At 41.4% G+C, this 16552-nt stretch overlaps 1 protein-coding gene across 1 annotated transcript in view; it reads left to right on the plus strand.

Moving 5' to 3' along the window:
* Nucleotides 1-16552, plus strand: part of scfd2 (sec1 family domain containing 2) — a 354011-nt gene that overhangs the window by 73102 nt on the left and 264357 nt on the right. The window contains exon 4 of the mRNA XM_034180512.1: nt 858-1033. Coding sequence (XP_034036403.1) covers nt 858-1033 — 176 coding nt within the window. The remainder of the gene's footprint in view (nt 1-857; nt 1034-16552) is intronic.

Consider the following 16552-nt stretch of genomic DNA (forward strand, 5'->3'; position numbering starts at 1 on the left):
CACCAGTTTTGCCCATGTCTGCAAGTCTTCCAGCCGATCTTTCAGTGTGGAAAAATTTAATCTTGGGCACTGAGCAGGCAGTAGTCTCCGAGATTTCAGCTGAATCCTGAGGGAAGCCACAGCAGTCAGAATTTACAAACTGGGTACTTCTGTAGACCCTAAAGATCTGCAGAATTCTCCAGTGTTTTCCCACAGCTCCACCCAGTATTAGAATACCATGCCCAGCAGTGTATATACGGATGTTGAAACTAGGACCCATCAGCTCGTAGCCCGCTTTCACAACAAAGAATTGACTTTCTTTTGTGCAGATGATGCAAGTAAATTTTTTTTTTTCTGTCCCAGCAAACGCTGCTATTTAATACATGCACAAAGTTGGTCACAAAAGGGTTGGATTAATGTGTTCATTAATTATAGGTGGGTCTGTTGTATTTTGAACATAATATCAACCAATCAAATAGACACGTCCTTCTCTTTAAACTGAACTGTGCTTGTCACACAGCCTTGTGGTATCAAGGAAGCAGACACACATGAAAGGGTTTGAGGTGTTTGACAGATTAGTGTACACTGTCGTAGTGTACAGCAGCCCACAGCTAACAAAACCTCTTGAAGTAAAGCAATATGGCGTTTTTTTGTTTTTTTTTAAACAAGTATTTACTCCTATTTTCTTCAGGGGTTGTTTTTAAATTCACTTTCATCATGTACATGTTTTACGGCTCATCAGGCCACTTGTGTCAAAATGTGCCACATCTATCAGCTCGAGTCACCCCCTATTCATCAAACAGTGATGATCAACACTGTTTGAATTGTTTACTAGTCCTGATTTCAGATGATAATCACATCTTAATCTGCACTTTCAGGCCGTGTGACTCCCAAGCAGCTGTGTTCCTACATGCAGCTGTTCCGGAGTAATTGGGAGGCGCTAGAGAGTCACTGCGGGGTCCTCCAGCTGGGCTTGGCCACAGCCCAAACACTCCACCACCCAAGACTGTCCCGCTGGGATGCCTGCTTGGCCTCCGAGAGACTCCTTTTGCAGGTTTGTACTCATCTTATGTAGATGTCTTATCTGTGTGTGCAACAAGTCATGAAATCGGAAAAAAAGTAAAAATGAGACCACCACTGAAAATGTAATGCCTCCAAGGATCATATGGAGGATACATACTGGACTTCAGATGCAGATCCGTTAAAAAATATATGTCTGTCCTAATTATTTTATGCCTTATAATGAAAATTATTTGTCTTCATCCATGTCTGTCTGTCTGTCTTTATGTCTGTCCCTGTGTGTGTTGCATATGTACAGTTGTGGTCGGAGGTTTACATACATTCATCATGGGCATGAATGTCATGGTAATTTTGTGGTTTTAATGATGCCTTTGAACTGTTCTTTTTCCAGGGTGGAATGATTCTTGTACAGCATACATTATTAATGACTTTAAAAAACAAGAATTAGGTGCAGAAGTTTGAATTTTTTTAGATGTTTTCAAATCCACACAGGGACAAAATTCTACATACATTCAACTAAAATCTGTTAATAGGTGGGGCTGAAGGCTCTACAATGTGTTTTATCGTGACAAAGCCAAGGCCTATTAACTCCTCATTAGTGATCATGACTGACTACAACTGGTAGTTTCTCTTTGAATAAAAATGATGTGTTTGGCAGCACTCATTGGACTGACCAATAGTCAGAACCATGGGGAAGTCCAAAAAACTCAGTGAAGATCTAAGAAGGAGAATTGTAGATTTACACAAGTTGGGAAGGTCTCTTGGAGTTATTTCTAAACAGCAGCAGATTCCAAGAGCATCAGTTCAAACAATTGCATATAGTAAGTACAAGTTAGTCAGCTGTGTCACCACTTTGCAAAGGTCTGGAAGAAAACTCAAATTTTCACCCTCAGATTTAGAGGGAATTGGTATGGATGTTCAGGAACAACCCAAACTACCAAGGCTCAGGCCTGCCATGAACCATAAACTGCTGGAACATCAGTGTCACTGTCCACAGTGAAGCTAGTTTCACGTCACCGAGGCCTCAGAGGCTGCTGACCAAGAAAGAAGCAACTGCTCCAAAATTGACACCTTCAAGCTAGACTGAAATTTGCAGCTGCCTACATGGACAAGCCAAATGTCTTCTGGAGAAAAGTTTTATTATCACACAAGACAAAGATTGAGCTATTTGGCCACAACGACAAGAGGTATGTTTGGAGGAGTAAGGGTGAGGCTTTTAAACCTAAGAACATTGTACCAACTGCAGGGGGTTTTCTAGGAAAATTTAGCAAGGGGTGGCACAAGATGCGAGGGAGCTGAGCTTTTCAAATTTTGAGGCTGCTTGAAGGACTGGAAAAACAACAACCGGGCATGGGAGCTGTGTGAAATAGCACAGGTTTATGCATTCTTACTGTTTTGAATTTGCCCACATAGTGGGCATCATGTTTTCCCTGCAAGTAGTAGTTTGTTAGCTGTGCGAAGCAGAGTGATTGAGCGCACAATGTGTCAATTGTTCAAGAGGCAGACAAACTACATGTTCCACAATCACAGCCTTTTGCAATTTTCAACAATTTATTCAGCATCCACTAATCATCCAGTAGGTGGCAGACACATCTATGGGGTATTACATATGCACTGCATATGCATTGCTCTTTCCATTGATGTGGTGTGTCCAAGTTCACCAGATACAGTGGAGTTTTTCGTCATTATATTGTTTTTTTAATTTGGTGACTTACAAGATGATAGCATTTACTGTTTTTGAGATTTTGTCTACACAAGCTGGCTGGATGGATGAGCTCACTCTCTACCCACTCATCTAATTTTTTGCTGTCCAAGCACTATGCTATTACCAGCACTTGGGGAGCATTTCACTATGTGAAAACTTTGTATTTTTTAATCTTATGTTTTTGATTTTGCTGCTGTTGTTCAATAAATTTGGACATTTTGGAAAATATTCTGATATTCCAAAATTAGTTCATTAGCAGTTATGATTTATAGGATACCTAAATGGATCCTTGTCATATGATTGGTGGATTGTATGTCATGTTACATTCACTATTCGTCCCAGTGTATGTGTCATCACATACTGTGCATTTTTGTACTAATCATTGTGCATTTCTGCCCCATCCTTTTCCTCCTAATGCACGCCTCCATGAGCTTTTAAAAAAATGCTTCCATGATGCAAGGACGCCAAATCTAGCAGCCACAGTGCTCGTGGGCACATCTTTAGCGGCAGTTGAAGTTCTGCAAAATGAAGAATTTGAGAAGTTCTTATCAAAAATTTTTGCTGGATTGAAGAACGCGGGCGTGTGCTCCACACAGCCCCCAAAGCTCCTCAGTGGTGCTCGCTGAATTCAGAGATGTTTCAGCGACTCCCCTGCAGGGCGGGGTGAACTGCTGGGTCCCGCTGACCTTTGATTCCTGCTGCTTGAAGACACACCTATCTAATTTTATGTAAAATATCAAATGACGCAGATCTATTTATTGGTGCCATAAAACAAATAATGAATGTTTATGAGTTCAAACCATTATGGCAATGGTCATTATCCATTATGTTTATGAGTTCAGTCCATTATGAGTTCCAGCTTTCACCTCATGAAATGTTTGTTCCATTGAAAGAATGTAAAAACAGTCTTTATTTGTTTTATATAATGGCTAAAATAGATCCCTGTCATTTGATATTTTATTAATTTATAAACAACAGAAAAGGGACTTACATTTTGGTAATCATCCTCCTACTGCTGCTAAAGTCCAAATTGTGACGTGTAGTCTGTGATGCTGTGCACTGACTTCAGACTTCCAGAAAAAAAGACTTTGTGTAGTTCCACAGTGCAGCCAAAAATCATATCAGCTTTTCATCCGAACAGCTCTTCATGCCTCTAGATGGATTACAGTGGAGTGGAGTTTGTGCATGTGTGTGTGTTACAAGAACTAGCACAGTTAGCTTAGCTCAATCAAATCATTGTCTCTCTTGTGGCGTTGTCCCACATGCGCGGTGCGCTACCAAAAAAAGACTCCTCAGTGCAGCGAAAAACTATCACTTCATAAATTAGTCCAGCTTTTCATTCTAACTTCCTGCAAACAGCCTCCAGACGGCTTACAGCGCAGTGGTGCACGTGTGTGTGTGTGTGTGTGTGTGTGTGTGTGTGTGTGTGTGTGTGTGTACGCACGCAGAGTACAGTGGTACCAAACGCTTGGAACCAAATTTGCACTCTAAATGAAACCAAACTGCATCCAGCACAAATGGGACGAATAATCCATGTCATGTGACACACAAAACAACAGTCAAATGACAAGGATCCACTCAGGCATTATATAAACATTCAGAATTGGTATTAACCTTATTCAGCCCAGCCTAATTTTACAACAGAGGCATTTCCGTGTTGTCTTAGGACGTCCGGTGAGCGGTGTTTTCAATATAGAACAATGGAACATATTACGTGGGTAGAAATAAAAACCTTTTTGAAAAACTCAACGGGAACGACTGTGGCTCACCCACGGGTCATAACAGAGTGGAAAGATGACATGAAAAAGTGGCCTTCGATTATTTTTAACTACTTTGTGTTGTCACTCGGCGTGGACAGTTTCGCTATGAGGAACTACGAGCTTTGCACCGCACAGCGCCACTGACGTTTGTAGCACAATCAAGTTAAAATACTACCCGACAAGTAGTACCAACGTAATGCCAAGATTATGTAATGTTAATATACGTATGGTGTTATTTCATGCAGTGCCTGGTTGTATCAAACGCTGTAAAATGAGTAAATCAGATAGCAGCTAACGCTACAAACACAGTTTACCTGTTTGTCTCACTAGCATCCAGCATGACTTCTTCAACGGCGTGTTGTAGCCCAACAATTTCTCTGGGTAAGGATCCGGTAGTGTGGGTTTTTCTCCATAAAATGAAAAGAACAGACATAAGGACGTCTGGGTGGATTTTTCAAATTCAGCGACTTTATCCAGCACCGGAGATCCACGTCTTTCGATGGAGGAGGGAACAAGTTAAATGCTCGTCCACAGCACTCAGATCTCTCCTTTCCATGTCCAAAACATCGTTCTGAAAGCAATAGTTTCCTCTTCAGTAGTTCCCTTCTTCCAGTTGTTGTGGCACCCATGAACTGAACAATTAATGCTGCTCATGTTTGGACACTTCTACCGTACTGTGCTCCCACGTAGCTCATCATCAGACGCAGTGGCAAACCGGACGTTGCTTGACAAAATGGAGCCGCCCACCCTGACTTCCTGAATAAAGTGAATACTATATGTTGAACTGTACTTGAAAGTCAGAGTTGTCACTATTTTTAATAAGGACTCTAAAGCAACTGGTTCAAGTTCTTTCTGTAAGACATTGGTTACTAAAGTAGGAGAGACAGTGCGCCCACTCATTTTGAAATATGCTACAAGGATGCAGAGCATTAATGTATATATTTCTTTCAAATACCCCCATTTGGGAATTGGACAACGTAGTCTGTTTTGGATGAGTAGTCAAACACTTCACCACTTCTCTGAGTGACTTCTGAATCACTTGGATGAGCGGCTATGAGACTACGAGTACTACTACTAGACTACTTTTGAGTACACTTTTCTGTGTTGGATTAATACATGTCCACAAATATTTAGACAGATGGACAGAGATTCAGAGGGAAAATAAGAAAAAACCAGATGATAATCGTAAAGCAAGGCTCAGCCGACAACAAAGTCGGTTAAATCCTCTCTTCTGCTCAGGTTCGTTGTTAGTTTGTTAAAGGCTTTATGTATATTTGGTGTGTCTGTGTGTCTACCATTTATCAGCTATGACAAATTGAAACCTGCTTTTTTATTGGTTCGAAACTAGCATATAAAATTAAAAACATACAAGGTGTATTGTTACGTTTTTTTCAGTACAATTCAAATTGAGTTGGTTTTTCTGGGGTTGGGGTTGTTTTTTGGCTTCCAAAAGGGGTGGTGGAGGATTAATGGTAAATGTTTGGGAGTCAGTGCTTTAAGAATGAAATCTCACAAGCTTTAAGCGTGATATGAGAGTTGGTATTTGCAATCAAAACATGCCTATTGAGGCATTAAGGGAAATGAGTTGTGTGTCCTCTGTGCCCCCTCTGTTTATTTAATTTCCATGTGAGGTTTTTGCTCAGTGTGGACATAGTGAAATTAATTACATTACAAAATGGCGGGAATGAAATGTCTTTCAGCTGGTGTTGGTGATTGGACTGTTTGCTGTGCTGCAGTGTGTGTGAGGGCTGCTCTGGGTAGGACGGGGGCTGAGTTGGATGCTCTATCCCTCATTGACAGTGTGAGCTTATTTGGGCCAATTCCTCTGTGGTGCGCTTTGGCCTTGGAGTGGGCAGTAGCTGTCCTGAAGCTCGGGCCTTGGGTTCAAGGCCTTCACTACTTTATGCACACAAAATCTGTGGAATAACTGCTCTTGGAGGTACAGTGGACTGGTTTTCTTTTGAAATAATACCTCTAGATGGTGTTACATAAGCATGTTCATACTGTACCTTTCCAAAATTTCAGAAATCCTCAGGCAGTAATAATCCTCTGTGGCTTTTGCAGCTTTCAGGACGTACAACAGGAGCGCAGATGTGGTTCAAGAGGTTAAAATGTTAATTAGATTGTGCTGTAAATGTGGTTTGTGTGATGTTGGCTCCTTATACTGCCATTCTAGAGACCAGTGGATTTATTACCTCCCAAATACAGTGCTCCTTCTTGTCTTCTTGGCTGGCAATGCCACCCACTGCCTGCACCTATACCTCCCTGCTGCAAACTCTGGGTGCTGCTGCCTGTCTGGCCTGTAACTGGCATTTGGTCTGAATGGGCCAAATTGAGCGGGATTGGTCCGGTTCCAGCCCACAGTTGCAGAAAGTGTGTAAGCTACATATGCTTGATGCTGAACAGGGGCAGTGAAACTCAACAGACCCTGTCTTTCACCTCTTCCAGGCACATCACAGACAGTCAGCACTGTTCAGTCATAGCTCCCGCCCAACGAAATGAAATGTTCAGGGTACGGCATTCATCTCAGAGCACGCAGACTCTGTGCAAGGGAACAAGTTCATGGCTGTTTTTCTGTAAGGATGGGTAGATTTAGAGCAAGTATTGCATTTGGTCTTGACTTAGAAGGTACTGTGTCACATTATTGAATGTACTCCTGATTCAATGTAGTGCGGTAGAGAACCTCTCACCTCTCTCACCCTTGACTGTTGCTTTACTTTCCTGGGATTACCAGGGCACGGCTCTGCAAACATGCACATTCTGAGTTATTGCTGATTGCAGCCCTGCCGCTTGTCCCCTTTTCCCATGGGTCCCACAAACTGCATGTCTGCTCATTATCTCTGTCTCTGCCACATGTTTTTATTTTAGTCTGAAATAATGCAAATACCTGTCAAAAGGGAGCTAGAAATTCCAACCAAGTGACATTTAGTTTTTGTTTTGGTTTTTTTTAACAGCCTCATATGCTAGAAGAGTACATATTTCGTAAAATAAAATGAATGCAAATTTCTCATCTGGCTTATTGTCCCCCCCCGCCACCACACACATACGCACACCAGCTCCCCCACCCCTAAGGAATTCAGAAAATTTTATCCAACTCCTGTTACATGCCATGACCTTCGTCTGTAGAAAATCCCAAAGGGCAGATAGTGACAGTGCACGCTGCTGTGTCATATTTAGAGCCGTAGCATAATGATGTATCGGCATGGTCTAAAGTGTGTAGCACAAGTTTGTTTTGGGGAATGTCATATTCCACTTCAATATTCACATTCACAATATTCATGTCTGAATATTGTGCTGTTTTTGTGGGTTTGTATTGCAATCACTTTGTATCTTCATGAGAACAAGGCTATAACGCTGCACCTAACCACATCTCCTTTCAAGACCAACACACGTATTTACAGGCAGATGATCACAAATACATTTGGTACGAAGTCGTTGGAGGGTACAGGGTGTAAGATAAGGCCTGTAATCCTTTAAGTAAGCCCTGAGGCCCATTGGTGCCAGTGCTTATCTCTAGATTCTGTAGTAGGACGTGGGTGAGAGTCTCCAACTCCCCCTGGACAGGACGCCAGTCTGACACAGTTTCCTTCCCCAGCCATGGCCAGTACTGTAATTTCCGGACTATTAGCCGCTACTTTTTTCACATGCTTTGAACACTGCGGATTTTACAATGATGCAGATCATTTATGGATTTTTACAGGCTTTTTCATAAGTCTAAATGCATCAATTGATGCTGTCAATTGAATTCCTGAATGCTGCGCTCCTCATGCCGTGTAAATTCACACAGTGTAAATATAAGGTGTTACCCCTTCATTTTAGTGAAGAAAAGTCCCTCTTCGTTGCCAGAGTTGCGCCGTCAGATCAGTTAGTGGAGTGGAGGCTTCTCCCCCCGCCCTACCAAACCAGTTCTGTCTTGGCGCAACAACTGGAAAAAGTCACAGCCCCTCATTAACGTCTCATTTACCACAGACTCAATCTGATCTGGGCTGCACGCGATGAAATCTCAAGAAAAAGTTAAAATCACTCAGTTTGGGACTTCCGGTATGATGTCACACTGAGAGGATCGGCGCCGAGGAGCTCCCGATGAAACTCCCCAAATTATAGAATGTTTTAAGCGATATCGGTCACCACCTACGAACTAAACCTATATGGTGAATAAGATACCATGTCGAACAAGAAAGGAGCGAATGGCCTCGAGAAAAAAGCGGTAAGAGCCGCGCGGAACCAGGTTAGCATTGAAGCTACAGCTACAGCTAATGAAGGAACAAGTGGAGGAGCAAGAGGCCAGGACACGGAGGGATCAGATCAGAATTTTCGGGGTGAAGGAAGGTGTGGAGGGGACAGATCCAACACTATACTTCGAGACCTGGTTACCGAAGCTGCTCAATATGGAAACTAAGAAAGGCAGGGTTCGTTTGGACCGCTGCTACAGAAGTCCAGGCCAGAAGAAACCCGGAGTACCAAGGGCTGTCATTATAAAGCCCCATTACATTGCAGATATGACGAAGGTGATGGCCCTCAGCAAGAGAACAAAACTACTTTTTGAAGGTGCACCCGTTACCATTCGTCAAGACATGCCACAAAAAGTGCTGCAACAGCGGAGAAAGTTTAACTCCGTTTGTCAGAAGTTAATTGCCAAAAGCATCCGGTTTAGGATGCTCTACCCAGCCACCCTCTGCTTCTCGTATAACAACAAGAAATTCTCTTTTGACTGTCCGGAGGATGCAAGGAACGCCGTTGAGACATTGGAGATCCCAAGTGAATAACTGGTCGAGAGGAATAGTTCACCATTAAGGAAATGGTGACCTTTATAGTTGATGGGGAGTTTGGTCGGGAGGGTCCGGGAGTCGTTATGGGAACCGAAAATGAAGACTTGGTTCCTGATGCGCCTTCACAAAGGGCGCTGATTACTCTTAGGTCCAGGAGGTCGTTTTTTTTGGCTCTGAGGACTGTTCTGCCTCATTTGGTTGGATATGTTGAATGGTCTGTTCTCTGTATATGGATGCATATACGTTTTGTTCAACTGTTTTGCCTCCCCCCCTTTGGGAGGGGGGTGGTGTTGTCCCCTCTTTTTTTTTTTTTTTTTTTTTTTTTTTTTTTTTTTGTTCGTTTTACGGCTTACTGTTATCTCCTGAGCGATGCGAAGTGATAATTTGGTAATTAAGGATACATTTACTATGTGGCAATGACTATTTAAGTATATTTCCTTGAATGTAAAAGGAATAAATAATGCAGTGAAGCGCAAGAAACTACTAACGTGGATTAAGAAGGAAAAGGGAAATATAGCCTTGTTACAAGAAACACATCTTACGAATGAGGAGCATAAAAAGCTCAAGAGGGAATGGGTGGGAGAGGTGTATTACTCTTCCTTCTCGTCTAATAAGAGGGGAGTAGCAATATTAATTAACAAAAATACTCCATTTATGCTGGAAAAATGTGTTAAAGATGAACAGGGCAGATATGTCCTGATCAAAGGGAAGTTGTATGGGGAAAGCATTTTTATTGGATGTGTTTATGCACCGAATGTATATTTACCAGATTTTTACTCCAAACGTCTTGCCGAGGCCTCTTCTAACATGACTGAATATAGTATTATAGCAGGGGACTTTAATTGTACTATGAATCCTGAGATGGATCAGCAACCAGTTGCAAAAAATATAAACCCCAAAATGAGAGAAGCATTGAAGAAATTATGCTCTGATCTGCAATTATTCGATATTTGGAGAGTTATCCATCCAGACAAGAAAGATTTCACATTTTACTCAAACCCGCATGGCAGCTTTTCACGAATTGACTATTTTTTTGCAACTGGTACTGTACTGGATAGGACACAAAGGTGTGGTATCGGTATGCGGATTTTATCTGATCATGCAGATGTGTATATGCAGTTGAGACCTCTTCAACCACAAGAATCTCAGTGGAACTGGCGACTTAACCCATTATTTATGACAAATTCTTTATTTGTTGCTTATATCAAAGATCAAATTAAGTTTTTCCTTCTAACTAATGATGATGGGAAGGTAAACCCAGCCACCCTTTGGGAGACATTAAAAGCTTTTTTAAGGGGCTCTATAATTTCATATGGTGCAGCTAAAAAAAAGGATGCTAACAAGCAGCAGACAGAATTAGAGCATAACCTATATAGTTTGGAAAAGCAACTTATCACTAATTACTCGCCTGCTCTCCGCAAAAAAGTGGAGGTTACTAGATCAGCGTTAAACCAACTGTTAACTCAGGAAGCAGAGGTTAATTTACTCCATGCTAGACACAGACTGTATGAGATGGGAGATAAAGCTGGCCGAATGCTGGCGCGGTTGGCGGCTGGGCGACCTGGCACTAATTTTATACCCTCACTAAAAGACGATAAGGGTCAAAGTTGCTATGATAAAGGAGAAATGGCGGATATGATGGTAAGGTACTATCAGAGGATTTACGCTACAGAAGTGTCGGTACCACAAATAGAGATATGTAGTTTCTTAGACCAATTGGATTTGCCGTCTCTGTCAAAGGAGGACCAGGCGTTTTTGGGCAGACCAATAACAAAAGAAGAAGTAATAGCTGCAATAGAATCCCTTCAGAGCGGGAAGATGAGCGGCCCAGATGGATACGGACCGGAGTTTTACAAAATTTTTCGGGAACAATTGGTTGGACCGCTACTAAATATGTACCATTACTCAATAGGAAAGGGCACTCTCCCGACAACATTATATTCGGCAAATATATCCTTGATACTAAAGAGTGGAAAACCGGCAGATCAGTGTGGTTCTTATCGCCCAATCAGCTTGTTGAATGTGGATAGCAAGATTCTCTCAAAAATTTTAGCTAAAAGGTTAGAAGACTATTTGCCGATCCTAATCCGACCAGATCAAACGGGTTTTATTAAAAATAGACACTCATTTAGTAATATGCAAAAATTGTTGAATGTTATCGAACATGCTAATGCTACTAAGTCAAAGGGCCTGGTTATATCGTTGGATGCGGAGAAAGCATTTGATCGTGTGGAGTGGAATTATTTGTTTACAGTTATGGAGAAATTTGGTCTTGGCAAAAATTTCATCGACATGGTCAAATTACTGTATGTTGCCCCCAAAGCAAAAATCATAGTAAATGGTATGCAAACGAAGGAATTTGAACTTGAAAGATCGACGCGCCAAGGTGATCCAATTTCTCCTCAAATTTTTGATTTGGCAATTGAGCCACTGGCAGCGGGCATTAGAAGTCACAGTAGTATATCTGGATACAATTTGGGAGGACTGGAACATAGAATTTGTCTATATGCGGACGATGTCTTGTTGTTCATATCTAAACCTGAGATTTCAGTTCCGGCCCTCCTTTCTGTCATACAAATATTTGGCTCTCTGTCAGGGTATAAGGTAAACTTAGGGAAAACAATTGCTATGCCTTTGGGGAGTAGCAGTAAAATTGATGACTTTCCATTCACCTGGTCAGATTCCGGTTTTATGTATTTAGGTATTGAGATTATACCTAACGTCAGGGAAATTTTGAGGAAGAACATTGAATCGGTCAATAAAAAAATCCAAGGGGACCTTGTACGATGGATGGACCTGCCTGTGTCCTGGATAGGTAGGGTGAATTTAATTAAAATGAATGTGCTGCCACGTATTCTTTACCCTTTACAGATGCTCCCAGTGTGCCTAACTAAGAAGGCGATCAGGGACATTGAAAGAGATTTGGCAAAGTTTATTTGGAAAAGAAAGAAACCTAAGTTGAGTCTCAAAACTATGCAATTACCTAAGGATAAGGGAGGGGTAGCTCTCCCAAATATTATGTTTTATAATTGGGCATGCCATATCAGATGCATATACGATTGGATACAGACATATTTGAGAGGAGATGATGGCACTCTCGAATCCTGGGGATGTGCGCCCTTCTCCCTGATGAGCCAACTTATGGGGAAAAAAAAACAAAACTGTATACACCAATCTGTTGATTAGTAATACTGCAAAAGTGTGGCGAGATATGTGTAAACACACCTCTGGGAGCACGGAATTACTTTTTTTGACACCTTTGTTAAATAATCCAGATTTTTCCCCAGGATTGGAGAGTGTAGTATTCCAGAGATGGTATAATATAGGAATAAGGGTGGCTGGTGATTTATTTGAGGGTGAAACTCTCAGATCTTTTGCACAAATTCAGAGCAAATACGGAGTTCCGCAGAAGGACTTCTTTGCATACCTTCAGGCACGGCACTTTATTCCGACAGACTTTAAGACTCCCCAAGGGACACTCTCACAGGGACCTATGGAGAAACTGCTTCGGGAGATCAAAGTTGAGAAACCCATGATTAAACAGGCCTATGGATTTCTGCAAGAACATAACCACCACAATATCCAGAAGACTGTGGGACGTTGGGAGAAAGATCTACAGCTTCAATACAAGGAAGAGGAGTGGATGGACTGTATTAGAGCTACTCATGCATTATTTGTCAGTAATAAATATAAAGAAACTCAGTACAAGATTTTACACAGACAACATAGGACACCTGTATTTCTGAATAAGATAGATCCTCATAGATCTCCTCTACGTTCCAAATGTAAAGTGGCCAATGGTACATACTTACATGCTCTCTGGAACTGCCCTAAAATAATCAAATACTGGTCTTGTGTAACTAAAGAAATTAGAGGAATGTTGAAGATGAGAATTTGTATGGATCCGGGTCAGTTTTTATTAGGTTTGCCATCTCTTAATAGGGTGAAAGATCACAATAAATCCAATCTTCTTAAAAAACTCCTATTTCTAGCACGAAAATGTATTTTATTCAATTGGGTTAAGGAGAAACCACCTACAGTAACCCAATGGTATAGGGAAATTTTCAGAATATTACCATTAGAGAGATTGAGCGCTAAATTAAGAGGCAATGAAGATAAGTATTTAAATGAATGGCAATACCTGATGGAATACTTACCCAATGATCTTAGAGATATCTTGCGGAGAGGCTCAGGCATATTTGAATGGAGAATTGTGACCCCCTCGAATGGAAGGGATCGCTGAAGATACGCTTGACTAATAATTTGTATTTAAAAGGGAAAAAAATTTTCCTTTTTTTTTTTCCTCTGTATGATGTATGTGATTGTGTTCTCAATATGTTGAAAATTCAATAAAAAGTATTAAAAAAAAAAAAATTACTCAGTTTTCCGTGTGGAGTGGAGAAGCCGCGCGATGCCGTGTGCACACTGGGTGACACGCGTGTCAGTATTTACGTGTAACGCTTCAGGGGAAAAAAAGCATTTATGGTACATATTTAATTAAAAGTTAAATAATCTTTCTCCCTAACATCTTTCTGTGGAAATATCTCATGTTACATTGTGGAGATCTGCGGCTTATAGACAAGTGCAGCTTATTTATGTACAGTTTTTTTTTTTCTTTTTAAAATTGGTGGGTGCAACTAATATTCAGGCGCGCTCTATAGTCCGGAAATTACGGTACTCATTTACAGCAGTGTGGACTGAGACCATTTAGATTAAGTGTCTTGTCCAAGGGATCAAGTTGCCACAGATGAGCAGGTTTAGAGAAATACAATCGGAAAGATATCCAACTTTAACTGAATTATTGAGGATGGAATACCCCGGGACTGAAGGAAGGCCGCTGCCAAACAAAGACTACAAACCTTGCAGTCTGGAAATGGCTGAGTCTCTGCCTCATCCTTTATACTGAGCCACGAGTGGCTGCAAGGACGCCAACACCAAGGACACAGATAATCCTTAAAATGTTTCCAAATAGTTTATCAGTCGTACCTTCTTACCACTAACTGACTGTGTCATGGTTTTTGCATATTTTGCATAGTGCACATTAAGTCTTGTGTTGGAGTCTTGTGACCCATATACTCAGTCAGCCTTATTCAGTGTGGTGTCCCTGTGTTGCTCTGAAGACTGCTGACCTTTCACCTCTATTCCTCTTGGACATACGCTGATCTGTAGATACTCAAACCTGCAGATCTGCAGTATGTCAGTAGCCTGACAACAAAACTCCATGTCTTTTCCCGCTATGTGAAGCTCTGTGAAGGCTGATTTTGAGAATGCTCAACACACACTCATTGGTATAACATCTGGATTGCATCGTTCTTACAGTGACAAAGGGAAAAATGTTGATATTGTTCCCAAGTATGTTTCATCTTATCTGAGCTGAGTGGCACAGACAGAAAGGGGACTTTAAGCCTGTAATGGGTCTTTCCCTGGGGTACGGAGCCTGTCCACATAGCACAGACATCCCTCCCCCAGTTGTGTAACTGCTGCACCCTCCTGCCCCCACATGGTCTGTTTGGCTGTGATAGTTACAAAGGGGTGAATCCAGGGCACTGCTGTGGGATGTCCAGCAATGACCCTTTCAAATATCCACTGTTTAATAGCCTCACATCAGGACTGACCCGGACTGAACGTCTCCTTATCCATCTACTTTGTTCCTCATCTTGCCTTGTATGTCCTTGCTGATGTTCTTTCTGCCCCACAGTAACAAAGCAAATCTGGGGTCTGATGAGGCAGAAATCCGCTCATAGAATAAGCCACAGGAGGTTCAGGATCATCTCTTGTCTCTTTTTCAGAAAAGAAGCCTTTTTGTCTCAGTCCCATTACCTTATGATCATCCCTTTTTTATTACCATTTGGACACACTAGAGTTTTGCCAGAGGGTAATCCCAGCCTGTCTGCCACCTGTGCATCACTGTTACTGTATTTTTTGTGTGTGTGTTTCTGGGTTTTCAGGTATCTTTAGTTTAATCTTCTTTAGATATATTGGGATTCATTTTATATATATTCCTTGTATATTCATTATAGTTATATTTTATTATACAATGTTCATTTGTGAACTTGTTTTTCACTTAAAAAGGGACTTCAATTCCCAAAACAATGGTTATGAATGATTAGATGAAGAGTTGCATCCTGCATGAATTCATAACCCCATAAAGAGTAATATTATGATTATTTTAACAATCACTTGACTCAGTGATGTACAGTAAAAATGAATCAGAGTTAAATAAATGTAAAAAATGTGACAGATCTGCAGTACAGTGACAACGCCCCCAACAAATTAGCAGGGTCTGAAGAAAATATGAAACGTCAAAGAAATTACACCTATATGTTGAACTGGTTAATTTTTAAAATTCATTCATTCATTCATTTACTGCCATTTATTCTGGCCTGGGTCACAGTAGCAGCAGATCAAGCAGCTCAACCCACTCTTTCCTGTCGGCCAAGTTCTCTAACACTTCTGAGGTGTTCCCAAGACAGCAAGGAAGTATAATCCCTTCAGCGTGTCCTGGGTCTTCACTGGTCCTCCTCCCAGTTGGATGTGTCTGAAAGACCTCTCTTGGGAGATGACCAGGGGTCTTCCTCACCAGATGCCCAAACCGCTATAGCTGGCTTCTTTGATGCAAAGAAGCAGTGACTCTGTTCATAGTCTCTCCCAGATATTATAGTGTGTCACACTGTCCCTGAGTGTAAGACCAGCTACCTGATGGAGGAAACATATTTACGCTTGTATCTGTGACCTGGTTTCTTTGGTCATTACCAAATAAATGCTCATCTTGACCATAGGTGAGGAGAGGAGTGCAAATTGAGAGCCTTGCCATCTGTAGTATGAGAAGTTCCATATTTTTGGCTCATTAGGAGATTTGTGGCCCAACATCATAGTCTCATAGCAAAAAGGGAACATTGAAATTTTCCTTCAGCATATCGTCATTTTGGTAAACTTTGCATATATTGTTGATGGTGTTGTTGTGAACCCTGGTATGTATTCATGTAAACTAGTCCATGGACCAAGCAGGTTGTCTGTACCACTTGAGATCGCCAAGCAGTGTTTACAGTCTTTGTACAAATGATGCCTTTTTGGAATCTTTATGATCGGTCAAATAATGTGGTATACATTTCAACATGACTGGACCATTTTAAAATTTTGACCTCTGTAATCATTCATTGACCCCAACCTGGCTGTAGCTACCACCCTGGGATGACTATCATACATTTTTGTGTGGGCCATGGTATACTGAAGCTGGATTGTTAGTGTTGTTTATCCACCTTATGTGGTACCAGTTGGGTCAAAATTGCCATCTGGCTCATGGACTAAACTAATAATAA

Source organism: Thalassophryne amazonica, chromosome 10 (assembly GCF_902500255.1).
Source record: "Thalassophryne amazonica chromosome 10, fThaAma1.1, whole genome shotgun sequence".
NCBI lineage: Eukaryota > Metazoa > Chordata > Actinopteri > Batrachoidiformes > Batrachoididae > Thalassophryne > Thalassophryne amazonica.